This window comes from Hirundo rustica, chromosome W (assembly GCF_015227805.2).
Source record: "Hirundo rustica isolate bHirRus1 chromosome W, bHirRus1.pri.v3, whole genome shotgun sequence".
In the NCBI taxonomy this organism is placed as follows: Eukaryota; Metazoa; Chordata; class Aves; order Passeriformes; family Hirundinidae; genus Hirundo; species Hirundo rustica.
The window spans coordinates 649,653-670,868 of NC_053487.1; the positions used below are offsets into that span (position 1 = coordinate 649,653).

The following is a 21,216-nucleotide window of genomic DNA, read 5'->3' on the forward strand; positions in this document are numbered from 1 at the left end:
GCAGCCATCCCTCCACAAAGAAAACATCTATGTGATGGCAAAATTAATAAATTTTCTTTAGGAATATCCATATCAAAAAGACAACTGAGAAATGCTAGAGTAGAAATCTGTGATTACAAAGAATCTATTCAAGAAATATGAATCATTTGCCTGAAGTAGATGATGGGAGCCTTTTTGCATTTCCATTGATTATTTCATGTCAAAATGGGGAGACATCTTTCAGTAATATTGGTATGTCTCTGTACAGAACCTTGAAATACATTCCACATCCATGTTCTTTTATATACTATATGTAATAATTCAGTTTCAAATTGAGACCAATTAGGACTAAACTTCTAGCCTGGATATAGAGTATTTTAATTTGGAAAATCAACAACTACCAACCTCTGGCTCACACACACACTCTTTCTTATTCTTTAGACCGGTGTTTTCTGTTGGTACAGCATTTTGAAACACCCCTTTTATTTGTACTTGTTTTCATACTGCTTGGCATAATTTTGTAAATCAGTCTTACAAGTTTCCTTAAAAAGTCTCAGCCTTTACTAAACTTTCTATTGCATCACTAAAAGAATGCCAGCAACAATTGGCTTGTTCTAGTTCCCAAGTCACAACATGGTTGAACAATAAAAATCTGTTGACTTAAGCATAATGAAAGAAGGCTGCCATTATAATGTCATTTGTCTGACACTCACAACTTGGAATGTAAGCATTAATGAAAGAACAAAAAGGAGGGCAAGTATGTCCTGATGTTGATGCTGCTGATGTTGTTACCTCTGAAAGCTTTTTCTTCATTATATAGCTGCAATGAAAAAAGTCCATTTTCAGTATTTCAGAAATGTAACATTTCATGTCACAATGCATATATAAACAATTTCAGAATCCATCTGGAGCAGAAAAAAGTGTAATCTTTAGACTGGTTGTACACCAGTCATAAATTCACTTGAAAAAGATGACACATTTGTTTTGCAGTGTCATTTGTCTCTGATTACAATATGTTCACTTCAAGTATGACTGTTAAATCGGTATCAATTTGTTCTAATAAATACTTTTTAAAATTACCAGGAGCCATATATGGAGGGGGTAAATCCATTCATCAAGAGTAACAAACATCGCATGATCATGTTCTTAGATGAACTTGGGGTAAGTGGTTTAAAAAGAAAAATTGCAATCTGTATAGCAACATTGTGAGCTAAAATTATTTATAGTCCTTGTTAACGAGTTCAAAAATGCATCAGCTTCCTCACAATTTTGAATGCTTGTTAGTGGAATATTTTTCTTGTGCATGTTTAGGAACTGCAGATTGCTGGCCTGTCGCACAGAAGAAAAACCAATCAAATGTCCATCTTATTATTCCTGAATTAATCCATTCAAAGTGACCTAGGAAACATCTCAGACTATTTTGTATAATCTATAAGAATTACTGTTTTGAAAGGTGTCATTCAGATAGATTGCCGTATGTCACCTTTTTATGGTTAAATGGCAACTTCTGCGTATTATGATACACTGTTGTTTTTCTTTAAATGGTAGATTATGCATGAGGACTTGGAAAATGGTTGGGTTTTAAAATAACTGATTAATCTACTGTTTTAATTACACTATTTTATTTGTGGATTTACTGACTTGATAGTTTGGGATTTTTTGGTGTCCATTTTTGCTGTGGCTATTGCCTGATTCAAATTTCAAAAAAACAAATAAAACAACAAACATCTAATGGATGGATCCTCCTCATTTGGGGGGAAGATATGATATGAATCTCTTTTTCTCAGTATCTTTCTAGATAGCTCAGAGACAGCATAGCAGCATCAAGCCCTCCTATTAGGAATAGGCTGTATATTCAGTAATCTCTCTGTGTGAAATGTGCAACCATAATTTAATTGTCTTCATAAAATAGATGATTGTGGAGAGGAGGAAGTAAATAATTTGTATTAGATAACATGGACAGAAGACTTAATTATGAAGAAAAACGTGGTACTTGCAGTATCAAAACAACTGTTGGCGGGTGTGTAGAACTGTAATTTAATTTCTTTTATGCCTGGCTACTCACCATTCTAAGTCTGTTCTCATAATTTTTGTTAAAGAATGTTCCTGAGCTTCCAGACACTACAGATTACTCTAGAACTGACTTATCTCGTTATCTGGCAGCCTTGCATGAGATGTGTGTGGCTCATTCTGATGAACTTCGGACACTTAGCAATGAGCGAGGTGTAATGCAGGTAAACTATAATGATTAACAAAAATCACACATACAGATAGCATGTCTAGAGTTATTGTTTAACATCATGATTCCTTTGTAATTTTTTCTCTCCAGCAGTATGAGTGATAAATATGTACATTTCACCAGGAGGTTGCTAGTTGTAAAGGTAAAGAAGCTCAAAAATATGAACTAAGTATTTGTAAAACAAATCCAAAGATGTTTTAAAGCAATGGGTTGGGGATTTTTTGGGTTTTTTTTTTTGGTATTTTGTTTTGGTTTTTCTCTTTTGGGATTTTTGGGGATTTCTTTTTGCTTGATTTTAGTGGTGTTTTTTTTTTTTCACAGAATCACAGAATTACTAGGTTGAAAGAGACCTTCAAGATCGAGTCCAACCCATGCCCTAACACCTGCACTAAACCATGGCACTGAGTTCCACATCCAGTCCTTTTTAAAACACATCCAGGGATGGTGGCTCCACCAGCTCCCCAGGCAGATGATTCCAGCACTTTATCACTCTTTCCGTAAAAAACTTTTTCCTAATATCCAACCTATATTTCCCTTGACGCAGCCTGAGACTGTGTCCTCTCATTCTGTCAGTTGCTGCCTGGAGAAAGAGACCAACCCTGACCTGACTACAATCACCTTTCAGGAAGTTGTAGAGAGTAAGGTCACATGTGAGTCTTCTTTTCTCCAAGCTAAACAACCCCAGCTCTCTCAGTCATTCCTCATAGGGCTTGTTTTCCAAGCCCCTCACCAGCCTTGTTGCCCTCCTCTGGATGCGTTCAAGCATCTCAATGTCCTTCCTAAACTGAGGGGCCCAGAACTGGACACAGTACTCAAGGTGTGGCCTCACCATTGCCAAGTACAGGGGAAGTATGACCTCCCTGCTCCTGCTGGCCGCACTCTTCCTGATACAGGCCAGGATGCCAGTAGCCTTCTTGGCCACCAGGGCACACTGCTGGCTCATGTTCAGTCGGCTGTCAACCAGTAGCCCCAGGCCCTTTCTGCCTGGGCACTGTCCAGCCACACTATCCCCAGCCTATAAGGTTGCAGGGGGTTATTGTGGCTAAAATGCAGGACTTGGCACTTGGACTTATTAAACTTCATCTTATAGGACTCTGCCCATCTATCCAACCATTCCAGGTCTCTCTGCAGAGCCCTCCTACCTTCCAACAGATTGACACATGCTTAGTGTCATCTGCAAATTTACTAATGAAAGACAATACCCTCATGCATATGGTTGATAAAAATATTGAACAGAACTGGCCCCAGCACAGACCCCTGAGGGACACCACTAGTGACTGGCCACCAGCTGGATGCAGCACCATTCACCACCACTCTCTGGGCCTGGCCATCCAGACAGTTCTTAACCCAGCAAAAAATGCTCCTGTCCAAGCCATGGGCTGCCAGCTTTTCCAGGAGTATGCAGTGAGAGACACTGTCAAAGGCCTTGCTGAAATCCAAGTAGACAACATCTACAGCCTTCCCTGCATCCACCAGGAGGGTCACCTGGTCATAAAAGGAGACCAGGTTGGTCAAACACGACCTACCCCTCCTGAACCCATGCTGGCTGGGTCTGATACCCTGGCCATCCTGTAGGTGCTGCGTGATGACACTCAGTATAAACTGTTCCATTACCTTACCGGGTACTGAGGTCAGTCTGACTGGTATATAATTACCAGGATCCTCCTTCCTACCCTTTTTGTGAATGGGTGTCACACTGGCTAGCTTCCAGTCATCTGGAACCTCACCAGTGAGCCAGGACTGTTGGTAAATTATGGAGAGTGGCTTCACAAGCTCATCTGCCAGCTCCCTCATCACCCTGAGATCGATCCCATCTAGGCCCATAGATTTATGAACATTCAAGTGGCTCAGCAGTTCTCGGACTTCCTCTTCCTGGATAACGGAGGGACCATTCTGCTCCCTGACACCATCTACCAACCCAGGAGGACAGTTGTCCTAAGGACAAGCTGTCTTCCCACTAAAGACCGAGGCAAAGAAGGCATTAAGCACTTCCACCTTCTCCTCATCTGCAATTACTAAGTTCCCTCCCGTATCCAGTAGAGAACAAAGGTTGGTCTTACCTTTCCTTTTGCCATTAATATATTTGTAAAAACATTTTTTATTATCCTTTACAAAAGTTGCTAAATTAAGTTTGAACTGAGCTTTGGCCTCTCTAATTTTTTTCCTACATGCCCTAGCAACCCCTTTAAATACTTCCTGAGAGACCTGACCCTCCTTCCAAAGATGATACATCCTCTTTTTATTCCTAAGTTACTTCAAAACCTCCTTGCCCATCCAGGCTGGACATTTGGCTCCTCAACTCATCTTTCCACACACAGGGACAGTCTGTTCCTGTGGCCTCAAAATCTCTGTTTTGAAGCACACCCATCTTTCCTGGACTCCTTATTTTCAGGGCTGCTTCCCAAGGAACTCTCTGAATAAGTCTCCTAAATAGGCCAAAGTCTGCCCTCCGGAAGTCCAATGTAAAAGTCTTATTAATGTTCCTCCTTATTTCACCAAATATCAAGAACGCTATAATTTCATTATCACTATGCCCCAATTGGCCTCCAACCACCACATCTCTCACCAGTCCATCTCTATTTGCAAACAGCTGATCTAACATAGTCCCTCCCCTGGTGGGCTCACCCACCAGCTGCGACAAAAAGTTGTCCTCCACACACTCTAAAAATTTCCTGGACTGCCTCTTTTCTGCTGTATTAAGTTCCCAGCAGATGTGTGGTAGGTTTAAGTCACCTGCAAGAACAAGGGCTGGTGATCCTGAAACATTCTCCAGCTGCTTATAGAATAAGTTATCCACCTCTTCCTCCTGGTTGGGTGGACAATAACAGACTCTCAGCAGGATGTCAGCCTTGTTGGCCTTCCCCTTAATTCTTACTCATAGGCATTCAACTCCATCTTCATTAGTTTCAATACCCATGGCATCAAAAGTCTGCTTAATATAAAGGGCCACTCCTCCACGTCTTCTTCCTTTCCTGTCTCTTCTGAAGAGCTTGTAGCCATTGAGTGCAGTGCTCCAGCTATGTGAGTCATCCCACCACATTTCCGTGATGGTGACTACATTATATCTTTGCTGTTGTACCATGGCCTCCAGCTCTTGTTTATTACTGATGCTGTGTGCATAAGTATACATCCATGTCATCTGGGCTACTGATTTCACCCCCTAACTCAGGCTTACCACCCTTGGGCCTGCTTCCAGACAGCCCAGCTGCATCCCTTTCCCCCTTCAAACCTAGTTTAAAGCCCTCTCAATGAGCTCCACCAGTTCATGAGCTAAAATCCTTCTATCTTTAAAAGAGATGGAGCCCATCCAGTTCCAGCAGGCCAAGTGCTGTAAAAGTTGCTTCATGATCAAAGAACCCAAAATTCTGCTGATGACACCACCCCTTGATACACTTGATAATGTGGGCTCTCCTATTCCTTTCATTGTTTTTCTCTGCCATCAAAGGGACTGAGCAGAACACTACCTGTGCTCCTGCCCTATCAACCACTTGACCCAGTGCCCTAAAGTCCCTTTTAATTGCCCTGGTGCTCCTCTTTTCAGCCTCATCACTACCAACCTGGAGTATGAGCAGTGGGTAATAATCAGAGGGCCAAATCAGCCCAAGGAGTTTCTCGGTAATATCCCATACCTGGGCCCCAGGGAGGCAACAGATCTCCCTGTGGGATGGGTCCAGTGGACATATGGGGCCCTCTGTTCCCCTCAGAAGGGAGTCACTCACTATGACTACTCTTCTTTTTAATGTTAGAGGTGATGATTCATCTGACAGATGAAGCCTAATTGGGAGGCTCACTGAGCAGATAATTTTCTTCTATGTCATCTGGCTGACCCTCTAGATCCAGGGCCTTATACTTATTCTGAAGTGGCACTTGGGTAGATGATGAGATTCAGGAGGAATTTCCATTACATCCCTGAGTAGGGACCCATTTCCACTCCCCTTCATCCACCAGGAGTCCTCCTATTGCCTGACAGTGGGAGGCATAGGAGTCCTCTGACTCCTGCTGGGCCTCCCTCAAGGATGGAAGGGCTGAACTCCACCAATCTATTTCCCTTTCACTTTCCCTAATATTCCTTAGTCTTTCAACTTCCTCCCTAAGCTCAGCCACTAGCGAAAGGAGATCATTCATTGGTTTGGGGTGGGGGGGGTTTTTGTTTGTTGGGTTGGGGTTTTTTTTTTGTTTTTTTTTGTTTTGTTTTGGTTTTTTTTGTTTTTTGTTTTTTGTTGTTGTTGTTTTGGTTTTTTGTGGTTTTTTTTCTTTAGTTTCCAGGTGAAGTTTTTAGTTTCTAGAGGAAGGAAGCCTAAACTCAAGAAATTACTGTCTCCTGGCAGGCTCTAGTTTTAGGATCTAGCTCATCTAATTGAGAACTAAACAGCTGAATTTACTTTCCTTAGCTTTCTAGCACTACTTCATTTCTGCTTCCTAATTTATTACATTTGTAAATAATCATGGCAAACTTTTCTAGTAAATGCTATAAATGAGTGTTCTGTTCCAAATATTAAACTTGTGTACAGCTTTTATGAAAACTTATTTTTAAGAGGAAAAAAAATCTGCATGACTTCATGCATTGTTGCCAATCCTACTTATTGCACAGTAATATGTTTTGGTATGCTTGACTAGTATACTGTGCTGTGCAGGAGATAGTTTAAGTACTGTTCCCTTTTTAATGCTAATGATTTGGGGACAGGAACAGCTGTACTATAGAAAGCCTTTTGGTTTAGAGATGGTCTTCCTTAAATTTAATCAGTATCAGATCAAACTATTTAATGACTCATGTTGAAGAGGTAGTTTTAAAAATAATTCTTAATTTAATTGCTTCAAAATAACTTCTTGTAATCAGATTTCTTACTATTGTCATGGTTTGAAGACTGAGCTTCCTATATCCTGACTCTTTCAAGGCCTTAATTTAAACCCAAAGAGATGATAAATCTATATTTCATCTCCGCAGATGTTACTCAAATAATGTAGTTTTTGGCAGTAATGTTTTTTTTTTTTAAATAAGGGTATTACTGGGAACGCTTATGGCAATTTTGTGAATGGTGAAAATATATTTGTATTCAATTAGCTTTGGCAGAAGAAAGCTCAAGGAACTAAAAATGAGATAATGCTACATTATAGCACTTAAAAACTAATCTAGTTTAATAACTGCTACAATTTGCTTCTTCAGTGGCATATGAGAGGAAAAAAATCAATCATGTTCAAGTTCATAATCCACAGCTGCCTCTAGTCTTGAAAAAGCAAAAATGATGGCTAGACTGGCAAGTCAGGATATTAGAAGTTTTCAGTATTAAATATGTGTTGCTTACAGATAGGGGATAGAATTTCTTTCACAAGGCCTGCTTCTGTAGCACTTAATGGTCATAAATGCGACACTGTTTTCTCAATGCACTTATATTTCTACTTCAGAGTAGAAAAAAAAACCTCATGGGTTTCCATATAAAAACCCTCTTGAATATTTTTTCCTTTTTTCTCCTATAAGTGCCCTAATGTTCATCATCGTGTTGTAGTTGAACATAGTTCTACTGTAATGAAAAAATTATTGAACTCCTGACAGTGCATTAGCAATACAATTTCTCAGCCTGTTTTGTATGTTCCATTGCATTTGTTCAAGTTTAATGACCAGGTTTTCAGAAGGTTAGACGGTGCTTCTGCTTGTGCAGAAGTGAATTGTATTATCACCTTTTTTTTTTTCCACCAGTTTTTTTTCATGTTTTTGACCCCGTTCTGCACTTTCACATGGGGAAAATACCCAAGAATAGATTTTTGGTTTACAGATTGTTTTTAACAGATAGAACTGTTTCATTTTCAAACTCTCAGGTTAAGTTGGCAAGACTTAATGGGTTTCCATGGCTGCAGATAAATTGCATATTGCTGTTTTATAGTTGCCTTTTGAAGTAATGTCTTAGTGACTGTGAAACTGGAGCTGAGGGGAGGAGATGTGGGGGATGTAGATTTAAATATACTTTAAACTACCTAATTCTAGGTCTGGTAGGTTAATGTTGAAGATGCTTCTCAAAAAAGATGGGTGTTGGTTTTTTCTAGTTGCTAATGTAGAGTTGTACTGGGTTTTTTTGTTGTTTGTTTTTTGTATTTTTTTCTACAGCATGTTCTTAAGAAGCTGTTGGCTATTACAGAACTGCTTCAACAAAAGCAACATCAATATTCACTGTCTAATAACATCAGGTAGCAGCCTTCTACCTGAATTCTGCACGGATCCAGCATGTCTAACATGGCAACTCACAGAGGTATCACATTTTTTGCTCTTGCCAAAAATAGCACACCCTGTCACATTCCCAGTGATGTGTGAACTATGCAAAAAAGAAAACAAAGATTCTGTTATCAAATGATTGAACCAGCAGCTCTTTAAGCTATCTGTGCAGGATATTTGCACTTTTTTCCACTTGGAACCAGTTTTTACAGCCTCTGAGCCTTGGTGTACAGTTTACCTTTTGCAAAGAAAATGCTGTGACTGTGGTGAACTTTGAAAAATTATTTTCAATGCCTGCAAATGCCAAAGTTTTCCTGTCTTGTTGGAAAAGAATTATTAACTGACAAGGAAAGAGATGCATTGTTTTGACAGCTACATATAACTGCATAACATTTCTTACTGTAATTTCTGAGTGGTTACAATTATTATGACTTTGACTTTTTCAACCACTTAAACATGTATTTACAATTTCCAGAGTTTGATGGTTATGGTAAGAAGAACCTTTACTGTATACATTTTATACCATGCTGTTTCTTTTGCTGGAATCATGTCAAAAGAATATGCAGAACAGATCTTGTCAGCTTTATTCTTTAATGAGCCACAGATTCAGTCTAAATAATTCTTCCATCAAGGATTGTGTATCCATCCAAGTAAATCACAATGCTTTTGTAAAATGTTTACAAAAGTGAAGAATTAGAATTTGGTAAATTTATTATCACTGTATCAGACATGCATGCATCCATTAAACCATTTTATACCATATATATTGGTTGGGTTTGTGTGTAATGTAAGGCTACCATGAATGTTATGTTTAAACCTGAAAAATAAGTTTTTAAAATAATCAAGCTGCCAATAGACTCTCCATAGAAACTAACTTTGTGTTTAGGTAATAGGACACTGTAAAAATGAAATTTGCATAACAGATATGGTGGGCTATTTATCTACTGCATATAAAATGCATTCATAAAACTGACTGTAGGTAAAGTTGCATTTAGGTATATGTCATGGTTTGACATTGGCCCGATGCCAGGTACCCACAAGAGTCACTCACTCACTGTCCTCTGCTACAGCTGGGCAATGGAGAAGGGAAAAAAAAATTACTAACAGTTCATGAGTGAGATAAAGACTGGGAGAAAACATTTCAAGGGCAAAACAGGCTCAACTTAAAGTTGCAAAGTCAATTTATTACTAACAGAATCAGAGGAGGATAATGAGAAGTAAAATAAGCCCTTAAAAACACCATTCCCTCCCCCAGCCCCTCCCTCCTTCCCACCAACAGTGCAGGGAGACAGGGCATGGGAGTTTTGGTCAGTTCATCACCGAGATTTTCTTTGACTACTCTGGGAGAGGAGTCCTTCCCCTGTAAGACTGTGGAGTAACTCCCACAGAAGACAGTTCTCCATGAACTTCTCCATCATGGGTCCACTCTCATGAGCAGCAGTCCTATCGCACCTGCTGCAACATGAATTCCCCCCACAGGCACACAGTCCTCCCAAAACTGCTGTGCTGTGGGTCTCTCTTTCCACGGGGCGTAGTCCTCCAAGGACAGGCTGCTCCAGCCTGGAAGCAAGGGCCTCCTCTCTCTACCAGGTCTTCCACTGGATCAACGCCTCCTCCAGGCATCCACCTGCTCTGGCATGGGCACCTTCCCCATGGGCTGCGGGTGGATCTCTGCATACCCCATGGATCCCTATGGGCTGCAGGGGGACAACCTGCTTCACCATGGTCTTCACCACGGCCTGCAGAGGAATCTCAGCTCCAGTGCCTGGAGCATCTCCTCTTCCTCCTTCTTCACTGACCTTGGTGTTGCCATGTTGCTTTCCCTTACATGTTCTTACCTCCTCCTCTTCTCTGACTAGAAGAAAAACTGTGACTTTGTTTTGATTTTATTCTTAAATATATTATCACAGAGGTATTACCAACCTCTCTAATTGTCCCAGTTCTCGTGAGCATGTCCATCTTTAGAGCCATCAAGGATTGGCTCTGCTGGACATGGTGGAAGCTTCCAGCAGCTTCTCACAGGACCTATCTCTTTGTGGCCCCCCTGCTACCAAAAAAGAGGCTGTGCAAAACCAATACAGCATATATATATTTAAAAAATTGGCACCATTTCATATTTCCTAAAACAGTGTGTGAAAATAATGTTGTAGTTTACCCCTTACCAGCAGCTTAGGCATCACACAGCTAGTTGCTCAAATGCCACCCCACTCCCACCGAAAAAAATGCAGGACCGGAGAAAATAGGAAGAGCAAAAGCAAGAGAACTCTGGGTTTGAAAACGATGAAGAAAAGAAAACCACAAGTGATGCAAAGGTAATTACTCATCACCTCCCAAAAGCAAACTGATGTTCAGCCAGTCTCTGAACAATAGCTACCTCCATCTCCCCTGACAAAAAAGAAACCCTCATCCCTTCCCTTGAATTCTGTTACTGAGCATGACATTATATGGAATGGAATGGAATGGAATGGAATGGAATGGAATGGAATATCCCTTTGGCCAGTTCAGGTCAGCTGTCCCATCTGTGTCTTTTAGGGAAATTGGCCTCATCTCACACTCAGTTGAGGAGTTACATTCATACCACCAGAGACTTCAACCACTAGGACTTTGCAGTCTGTTCATGATGGATGGCTCCACTGAATCAATGGATACCCTGTGTTGACTCCAGACACACACTCACATAGACATTTTCCCTTTTGGTTTTACCCTAGGTTTTCCCAGAGCCTCATGCAGAATCTAGCAAATTAGGTTATTTGGTACAGTGGTGAGTGTGGTGGTTTCAGGCAGATTTTGGGAGAAACCCTCCCACGGGGCCCCCCTCCCCTCCTCCAACTGGTTCGGGAAAAAAGATTTCCTCAGAGAGAAGTGGAAAAAACCTGTTTATTAAACAGGCAAAGCACTCCCAGCACAATACCCGATGACAAGAGCTTCGTGCCGCTTACGGAGGGATAACAAACTTAAAGAAAGTCTCCTTGAGGGTTGTCACTGTGCTCCACCGCTCCGTCTCTGCTGACGCTGGGAGAAAAGGAGATGTGCAGGGCTGGTCTTGGTGGGGTGGATCCCCTGTGGAGGCCCCCGGTGCTTCCCCAGGTCCTTAGTCCGGAGAGGTTGGAACAGTTCCGAGGAGAGGACAAAAAAAGCAAAAAGGAAGGAAAAAAGGACAAAAAAAGAAAAAGAAAAAAAGCAAAAAGCTTCAGCTATTCTACAGCGTCTAAGGACGCTAGCACTAAACTAACTGCCGGGGAAAAAACAACAGAGCTTCTTTCGTCTTGCCGTGTTCCAGCTCCCCCACTTCAAGGTCACTCCGATGAGCAGAGTTTTCCTGGGGGAAAACAAACCGCGCTTGCCCTCCCCCCCTGCACCCAACAGACGATTGGGGATACACAGTCACCCCAGGACAGTGAGATAAAGCTTGAGTTGGGTGCCTCAGGAGAGAGACCTTGAACAAAGAAATCCCTGGGCAATTATACCCTTACAGTCCAAGTTTCCCACTCCTCACGCGACAGTTTGGTCCAATAGTAATATGGCATGGGGTAGTCTTGTTCTTCATTGGGTCTCTTCATTGTCTCTAGGTGAGCCCATTTCTTCTCTTACCTCTAAGGTTGCATCTTATGCTGACAGGGGTAGTCGCCTTCCTCGCTTATTGTCTTGGTTTGAAAAGACAGGTATCTGCTAAGGAGAGGCGGGGCCTCTCTAGGAATGGGGAATTCCAATCCCTTCCCTCCGTGTTATTATAATTTGGAAGATTAAAAAAAAAACTTTTCAGTCAGAGCTATGAGGAAAGGAATAACAGTCCTTTACTAGTAAATATAACAGGACAGACAAACAACAACAGCAATAATAATAATAATAAAAATAAACAGAACCAAGAACCCCGAGGGGCTTTGTCTCACAAGTCCCAGGCAGTCTGATCTCTTGGGACCCCAAGAGCACCAAGCTGAAACGGTGGAAACTCCAGAGGCTGATGGCTGGAAACGGTGGGTTGTCCCGGCAGGCAGAGGGGTGTCCCGGCAGGCAAAGTGAGCAGTGCTGAAGAAGCCGCAACAGCTGGACCCGGGCTGATCTAAATCCAGCAGGGCAGGTGAAAAAACTCCGAATTCCTGGGCGCTCCAACAGATGATAGAATTCTCAGGACCGAACCCCTCTGTTAACCGTTGACTCCATGCAGCTAGCCGTCGCCCGACCAGACCATCCTCCCCGGAAAACCGAGAGCCAAGAGACTACCACCCTCAGCTCCCGGGAGCCTTTCCCTCCCCCACTAAACTAAGTGATCCACTTCTTTTGTACGGGTCAAGCATCCTTTAAGCATCAGTATTTAGTCTCCTAACAACTTATGGGGGAGAAAAATTCCACAGGAAAACTTAACCCCCAACACTTATCTTCTGGCCCAAACTATCTCTGGGGCCTCCTTTTACTTAAGTAGGTAAAAGTTCAGTGTATTTTGGTGTAAGTTCATAGCTTGCAGCCTGAGACTTCAGCACATCTAGTTACTAATGCTAAGTAAGTTACACAAGCTACTAGTTTTCTTTATTTCTTTACAGTGTCCCCTCCAAACTTCTTACTCACTCCCCAGCCTATTCCCCAGTGGGAGGCAGTAGCCAAGAGGGTGCGGAGCCTAGAGCTGTGTGCCTGTGTCTAGGTTGTTATTCTATACCATTCACATCATCGTTTAGGGGTGGAAGTAAGGGACTCACTTCCGGGGGCGGGGGGGGGGGGGCATGGCTTTAGGTGGAAGAAAAAGATGCCACATGCAGGGGACATCACCATTTTGTTCCTTTTTCCAGCAGTGCAAGTGGTGAACGGAGCGGTGGGGTGGCTCTGGTTGCAGTTATGTTACATTGGGTCAGACTCAGTGAGCATTTTTGCATGTAATCACCCTCTTACATACACTGTTGTTATTAGCATTATAGCTGTTACTGTTCGTTTTCTTATCTCATTGCTGTTTCCAGTTAATTGTTCTTATCTCAACTTGGAATCTCCGCCTTTTATCTCTCTCTCCCAGAGGGAGTGAGGGGAGGAGAGCAGCTGTGTGGGGCTTAATTTTCATGAATGCTTAAACCATGACAAAGAGATAGAAGAGGCAAGAGTGAAGCTGTGCCTGGGAAGAAGGGGGAGGGTAGGGGAAAAGTGGTTTTATTTTTGAGTTGTGTTTCTTTTTTTTTAACTGGCAATAATTAAAGTCATATTTCCCAAGACAAGTCTGTTTTGCCCATGATGGTAATTGGCGAGTGACCTTCCTGTCCTTATCTCGACCCATGAGCTTTTTCATGCTATTTTCTTCCCCTGTCCTGCTGAGGAGGGGAGAGTAAGTGAGCTGTTTGGTGGGCACCTAGCAGCCAGACAAGATCAACCCACCACAGTTCTTATTTGTGGGTCAACCCTGGTAAGCAGCTTTCTTGGGCACGGTTTTTATCCCATATCCATTTTTTTGTTTGTTTTTGTTTTGTGTCCCAAACTGGTCGCTGACCCCCCTCCCTCCCCCTCCCCCCAGCTCCAGGAGTATCGCAATGGGTGAGAGCCAGCCCGGGATCCTGTGAGGGTTGGGGAGGTGAAGGGCTGTGGTTTCCTGCCAGTGGGACGATCGTCTCAGTGGCCACACAGCATGGTGCCTCTGACTGGAGATGCTGTTGCCTTGTGGTTTTTCCCTGTTGGTTTGTTTGGTTTTTTTTTCCTTTGGCACTGTGACTGGGCTCACTGGCTTGCTTCTCTGCTCCTCTGCTTGCTTGGGAGCCCGCCGTCCCCCACCAGGGCCGCTACCTCTGTGTGGCCCAACCCCAGGACCAGCCATCGCCAGTGAGCTATCCAGGGGAGTGATTCCCCGCCCAGCCCCCCTGTTTTCTGCCACTAATTCAGGGCTTCTTGCTACACTTTAACTTGATATCCACATCTGCCCGACCCCTGCGGCTCCTGCTAAGGCTGCAGAATTTCTGCTATATTTTGTTTGTCACCTCAGGGTGTGCTCGTCTCCAGTTGGCTGCTCCAAGGTTCCTGTCAGACCCCATTTTGTCATCTGGAGGAAGAACACCAGGACTGGCTGCCCCAGTGAGTTTGGAAAGGAAGCCCCTTTTCTATCTCTTCTGCCAGCTTGCCTGCCATTACCCATGTGGAGAGAGGCTGCTGAGCTCACACCACAGCACCCCTGCAGCTGCAGGGGAAATATCGCACCTGACCTACCTGGATAGGAGCCAACAGCACTCCTGCTGGCTGTGACCATAACTACACCAAAGGGGAAAGTGCTTGACAGCCAAGAGAAGGCTGTTACTGGATTTCTGGTTTTGTTTGCTGTTGTTACTATTGTTGTTTGTCTTGTTATACATATATATACTAGTAAAGAACTGTTATTCCTTTTCCCATATCTTTGCCTGAGAATCCGGTAATTTCAAAGTTATAAGAATTTGGAGGGAAAGAGGTCACATTTTCCATTCCAAGGGAGGTTCCCCCCTTCCTCCATGGGCTACAGGGCAATCTGCTCTGGTACCTGAAGCACCTCCTCCCCTTTCTTCTTCACTGACCTTGGTGTCTCTAGGGATTTTTCCTCACACATATTCTCATTCTTGTTGAGGTAATAAACAGATGGGACTCAGTTTCTTCATGCAGAAAAGCCCCTTCTTTATTCACATAACTCATTTTTATACAGTTTTCACATACCTTGTGTTCAAATCCAATTGGCTACTAGTGTTGTTGCCACTCAATTCGTTGGTTAGTAACTGGCATTTTACCTTTCCATCAAATCTCTCTATTCTTGCATTGTTGACATATTTTCTTCACTGATTCTCATTGGACAGATCTATTGTTTATGCAGGTGTAAACTTATTTTTCTTACTAGAATAGGCATTGTGTTAACTGTCTTCATTCTTATGATTTTTCCTTATAGGAACTTACAAGCTACTGCTAGCTTAGCTAGAGTAGCAGGGCCTAAACCATATCTTATAAGATCTTTCTTTTACAATATCTCTACCTGTCTGCAACACTCTCACAGCTGCTTCACAGTATTTTTTACATTTTCTTAAATATTTCATGAGGGTGCGCCACTAGTATCAGTGATTAGCTCAGCTTTGGCCAGTGGTGGGTCTGTTGTGGAACTGGCTGGGATGGGCTTTGATATCGTCACACAAGCCAGTCCTGCAGCCTCGTCTGCTGCCAAAATTTGCCAATGTAGTGGTTTCATGTTCACTAAATTCTGGTCTTAGTACTCAATCCTCTCAGGGGTACCATGCCTCCAAAGAACTTGTTTTTCAAGGCCTAGAATGGTGTTACGGGCCGTAGCGTGAGGCACAGGGTAGGTCTCCAACCATCCTGTGGTGGCCTCTACCATTGTGAGTACATAGTGCTTACCTTGGCGTGTCTGGGGCAGTGTAAACTAATCAATCTGCCAGGCTTCCCCATACTTATACTTGGACTCATTCTACATTCCTCTATAACTAAAAAAACAAACTGTACTAACGCATGGCAGCCATATAAGCTAAATACATTTTACCTCTTGCCTCTGTGAAACACATATTTAAGAATTAACTTTAAAATATACATTCATCACACAATCTTAATTTACATTAAAATAAAATAATTCTTCACACCAAAGTCATTTTCCACCAACAAAGGTGCAGAATTTACAAACACACTCCACCCCTTTTTCTTTTGCCACATTACAACAAAAATTCTCCAGTTATTCCATTTTCTGGCAATGCCCAGTCCCAGGTTTGCCTGTTACCACTCCCAATTACTGTCCTCTAGTTTCCTAAGGCCTATGCTACGACCAATAGTTTTGCAGGATAGCAGTACTCCCAACTTATTTTTCAGTTTGATGCATGACAGCCTACAAGTTCATACTTAATGTCAGGTGACTGAAGACACAGGGTCTCCATGGTTTGCATCATGAAGCAAATTTTATTGAACACACTGCTGGTTTATATACCTGTTGGGGGTTAAGTTTTCCTGTGGAATTTTTCCCCCCATAAGTTGCTAGGAGACTAAATACTGATGCTTAAAGGGAGCTTGCTACGTACAAAAGAAGTGGATCACTTAGTTTAGTGGTGGAGGGGAAAGGCTCCCGGGAGCTGAGGGTGGTGGTTTGGCTGCTCTCGATTTTCCGGGGAGAACGGTCGAGCAACGGCTAGCTGTGTGGAGTCCACGGTTGGCGGAGGAGTCCGGTCCTGGGAATTCTGTCATCTGCTGGAGCGCCCAGGAATTCGGAGTTTTTTCACCTGCCCTGCTGGATCTGGTTCAGCTCGGGTCCAGCTGTCGCGGCTTCTTCAGCACTGCTCACTTTGCCTGCCGGGACAACCCACCGTTTCCAGCCATCAGCCCCAAGTTTCCACCGTTTCAGCTTGGTGCTCTTGGGGTCCCAAGAGATCAGACTGCCTGGGACTTGTGAGACAAAGCCACTTGGGGTTCTTGGTTCTGTTTATTTTTATTATTATTATTATTGCTGTTGTAGTTTGTCTGTCCTGTTATATTTACCAGTAAAGGACTGTGTGATATATGTGCTAAAGTTAATTCGTGTTATCAAATTATAAAGGGTAAATGTTCACTGTATAAAGATGAGTGTTAAAGATTTGTTCAAACTAATATAGGTAAAAGTAAAATGGAAAAACCAAAATAAAAGAATTTCCTCAACTCGGGAAGCACGGGAGGGACACGAGGAAAGTATGATTGGAATTACCAGAAAGGGGTGCCTAGAAACTATCGCTGCCAGGAATCCCTGAAAGGATACAAAGGACAACGGAAAACGGAGATACAAGTCCGGAGACCGAGATGATCACTTCAGATGGATATCTCTACTCGTCTCCGTTGAAAATTAACATATCCACGACACACCCGGGCCCAACCATCAGCTGCATTGTTCCACTCTACCGGTCCATTCAAACTCCTGATACCGGGACTTGCATGATTAATGAAGACGCCTTGGAGGGAAGACTGTCGGAATCCCGGACTTCACTCCACGATCTAGTGTATAAAAAGGGGCGGCTGGAGACCGAAGTTGTGAACTTGGGGGGGTAACAGACTGGCAGAGTCTGTTATCCGTGTTCACCCAGCGGCGATCCCGGGCTCGACGCTGTCCTTTTAATTGTGGCTTTCTGAGACTGATATTTTGTCTCACAATAAAATTCTAAATTTCTGATAAATCGAATCTGGTCAATTTTATTTATAACAATTCTGGTGACCCCGACGTGATTGGAGTGATACCGGGACCCCCGTCTCTGACCAGGAGGCGCCCTGCTGAATTCAGCGGCCTGGCAGAGCTGGGGTAGCCGGGTGGAACCGATCAACCACACGACGAACAGAAACCGCAAAAGCCACACTTAAAAGGGAGATAGGCGAGGTCAGAGCTCTCAGGGAACTCGGGGAGGTTTTTCTTTGGAAGCAGAACCTCCGGAGCCGCGGCGAAGAGATCTACTCATAAAAATCTACGTGCACGAAGAATCCACGCAGGAAAAGGATCGTAAGTATTGCGTGGTTGAGTGGGGGTGGCCGAGCGTGTGAGTGAGACGTGATTTTATCACGAAGCGAGTGGGGACCCCAAAATCGCAGTTCCACTTCCCCACGAGGGGTGTGGTCGGTTGCGGGGGAAGCGAAAGTTTCAGGGTAAAACGCACCTCACACGTCAATCCTTGAAACTCGGGGAGTTTTCGGGGAAAGGAATCGGCCACAGGAAGGCTGAAAGGGAAGGATACGTCCCTAAGGAGTTCCAGGGACTGGTAAACCTTTCAGCCTTGAACCAGGAACGGTCCGGGGAGGAAGTAAGGAGAAGGGAGAGCTCACACACACCAGAGAAACCCCGGGGGGGGGAGCGATCACCCACAAAGGGCAAGTATCTGGTAAACCCCCACCATGGGGCAAACAAAAAGCAAAACTAATAGAAGGAATTTAAGAAAAACAAAACGGGGAACCGGTAAAGGAATCCCCGAAATCCCAGTTGAGAGCCCGCTGGGATGGATGTTAGAACATTGGGAAGAATGTCCCATAAGGGAAAGAAAATCCAAGAAACAGATGATACACTATTGCATAGAAGTGTGGGGAGGGATGGAAATACGGGATCACGTAACTTAGCCCGTGTTTGGAACATTTGAGGAATGGATATGTAAGGCACTGGTGCTTTATGTCAGAGAAAAGGGAAATGCGGAGGAACAGGAATATGCTGGGGTCTGGGGAAAAATAGATGCGAGGCTGTTACCCGTGAAGATAGAAAACCCTACCGCTGTCTCAGGGGATACCCTTAGACAATCTACCCCCACCTTACATTGTGCCCTCGCCCCCTCCCCTCCCAGAGCAGAATCATCCGCAAAACCCTGGGAGATTAGGACCTCCTTTAGGACGAGGAATCCCTATGCCCCCGTCTCTTCCATCTGCCCCTCCGCTAGAATCACAATCAGGGGCCCCGTTCCCACCGGTTGGGCTCCCTCCCCCGCTAGAACCTGTACAAGCCCCTCAGCCACTGGGAGGGAAGACACAAAGTACACACACCCCTGCACCAACACGGGATGACCTGCTGCCTGATTTAGATTTGGCGGCTTTCTTTAGTCCCCCTGCAAATACACAGCAGGGTTTGGCAGAAGCAAAACACACCCCTCCCGCTAGGAGGACAAGGAGACAGCTAAAGAGAATGAATGAGGTGGAGAGTGAAGGGGAGGGTGAAAAGGCCAATCTTCTCCCCCTAAGGGAAATACCCACCGCCCCAGGAATTATCGGGTACGTAAACGTCCCGATTAATACCAGCGATGTAAGAGCCTTCAAAAAGGAGATGGGGAGGCTTATGGATGACCCTTTAGGGGTCTCCGAAAGGCTAGACGAGTTTTTGGGAACTAGCATCTATTCATATGAGGATCTCACAGCCATTCTAAGGTCTTTGTTCAATACGGAAGAAAGAGAAATGATCAGGCAGGCAGGGATAAGGGAATGGGAACGGAGAAACCCTCAGAGCACTCCCGGAGATCAGAAATGGCCAAACCAAGATCCCCGATGGAATGCTCAGACCGAGGAGGGTAGGAGAAGTATGATTGATATGAGAAACATTATCATACAGGGAATCAGAGAGGCCGTGCCCCGGGGACAAAATCTGAGTAAGGTTTTCGGGGAATGTCAGGGGAAAGATGAGACTCCCACAGAATGGTTAGAAAGATTGAGAAAAAGCCTCCAGATATATTCAGGGACAGACCCCAATTCTCCCGTGGGAGAGGTACTGTTGAAAACCCAGTTTGTAGCAAAATCGTGGGAGGACATCAGGAAAAAGCTGGAGAAGATCGAGGGATGGCAGGAGAAAGGACTACAGGAATTGCTGCGGGAAGCCCAGAAAGTCTATATGAGAAGGGATGAGGAAAAACAGAAAATACAGGCTAGGGTATTAGTAGCTGCTGTAAGGGAAGCCCAGAAACAGGAACGCCCGCAAGCTTCGGAGAAACCCTTAAGGAAAGCACCACCGAAGGGGCCAATACGTCCACAGAAAGGAACCTCAGGGAATCGAATGGAGGGGTTGGAATGTTTTTACTGTAAGAAAAAGGACACATGAAAAGGGATTGTCCAAAGAAGATAAGGGATGAAAAGATGTTTCAGGAGGACTAGGGACGTCAGGGGCTTTATCTTTTGGGGTCCATAACATCGGGGGAGCCCTTGATAACATTGAAGATAGGACCCAAAGGAACAAAAATGGATTTTTTAGTAGATTCTGGGGCTGAGTAAAGTACATTTAAACAGTTGCCCCCAGGGTGCTAAATAAGCAAAGAATCTATGGTGGTTATAGGAGCTAAAGGGGAACCGTTTAAGGTCCCCATTGTAAAGAATGTGGAAATTGAATCAGAGAATAAAATTTGCTTGGGGGACATGTTGTTAGTGGAAGAAGCTGATTACAACCTGCTGGGTAGGGACCTGATTGTTGCACTGGGTATTAACCTCATTGTAAGGAATTCACAGATAATGGTTAGCATATATAAACTAACCTGTGAAGATGAGGACAAAATTAATCCCAAGGTATGGCATACAGGGAAAGAAGCCGGGAAATTGGTTATGGAACCCATTTCAATTGAAATTGAGAGCTCTGAAGATCCCATAAGGATCAGGCAGTACCCAATCCCTTTAGAAGGGAGACGGGGACTGAAACCTATAATAGAAGATTTAATAAGGAAGGGCATTTTGGAACCTTGCATGTCCAGGCACAATACCCCAATTTTGGCTATTAAAATGGCAGATGGGAATTATAGGTTAGTGCAGGATTTAAGAGCCATAAATGAAAGAACAAGAACCCGGTTCCCTGTAGTGGCTAACCCCTACACCCTTCTGAATAGGATATCCCCGGAGGATACTTGGTATAGTGTTATAGATCTAAAGGATGCATTCTGGACCTGCCCTTTAGCTGAAGGCAGCAGGGGCTTTTTTGCATTTCAATGGGAGGATCCAGACACTAATAGGAAACAACAGTTAAGATGGGCCTCCCTTCCCCAAGGATTTGTGGACTCCCCAAATTTATTTGGACAAGCATTAGAACAATTATTAAGTCAGTTCTCCCCTAGGAAAGGGACAAAGATCTTACAGTATGTAGATGACCTATTGGTGGCTGGTGAAACGGAGGAAGATGTAAGGGAATGTACCATTGATTTATTGAACTTTCTAGGGGAAAAGGGATTAAAGGTAGCAAAACAAAAGTTACAGTTCACCGAATCAGGGGTGAAATATCTAGGGCATTGGCTGGTAAAAGGGAAAAAGAAATTAGATCCTGCAAGAGTAGCTGGGATTATAGAATTGCTTCCCCCTAGAACCAAAAGACAAGTACGTCAGCTATTGGGGCTGTTAGGATATTGTAGACAAT

At 43.6% G+C, this 21,216-nt stretch overlaps 1 protein-coding gene across 1 annotated transcript in view; it reads left to right on the forward strand.

Annotated features, from left to right (window-relative positions):
• The window catches only part of LOC120764944 (ras GTPase-activating protein 1-like), a 133,283-nt gene extending 124,099 nt beyond the window's left edge, over window positions 1-9,184 (forward strand). Inside the window, exons 23-25 of the mRNA XM_040089119.2 lie at window positions 1,063-1,140; window positions 2,079-2,213; window positions 8,319-9,184. Coding sequence (XP_039945053.1) covers window positions 1,063-1,140; window positions 2,079-2,213; window positions 8,319-8,402 — 297 coding nt within the window. The 3' untranslated portion in view covers window positions 8,403-9,184. The remainder of the gene's footprint in view (window positions 1-1,062; window positions 1,141-2,078; window positions 2,214-8,318) is intronic.
• Window positions 9,185-21,216: the final 12,032 nt, after the last annotated feature.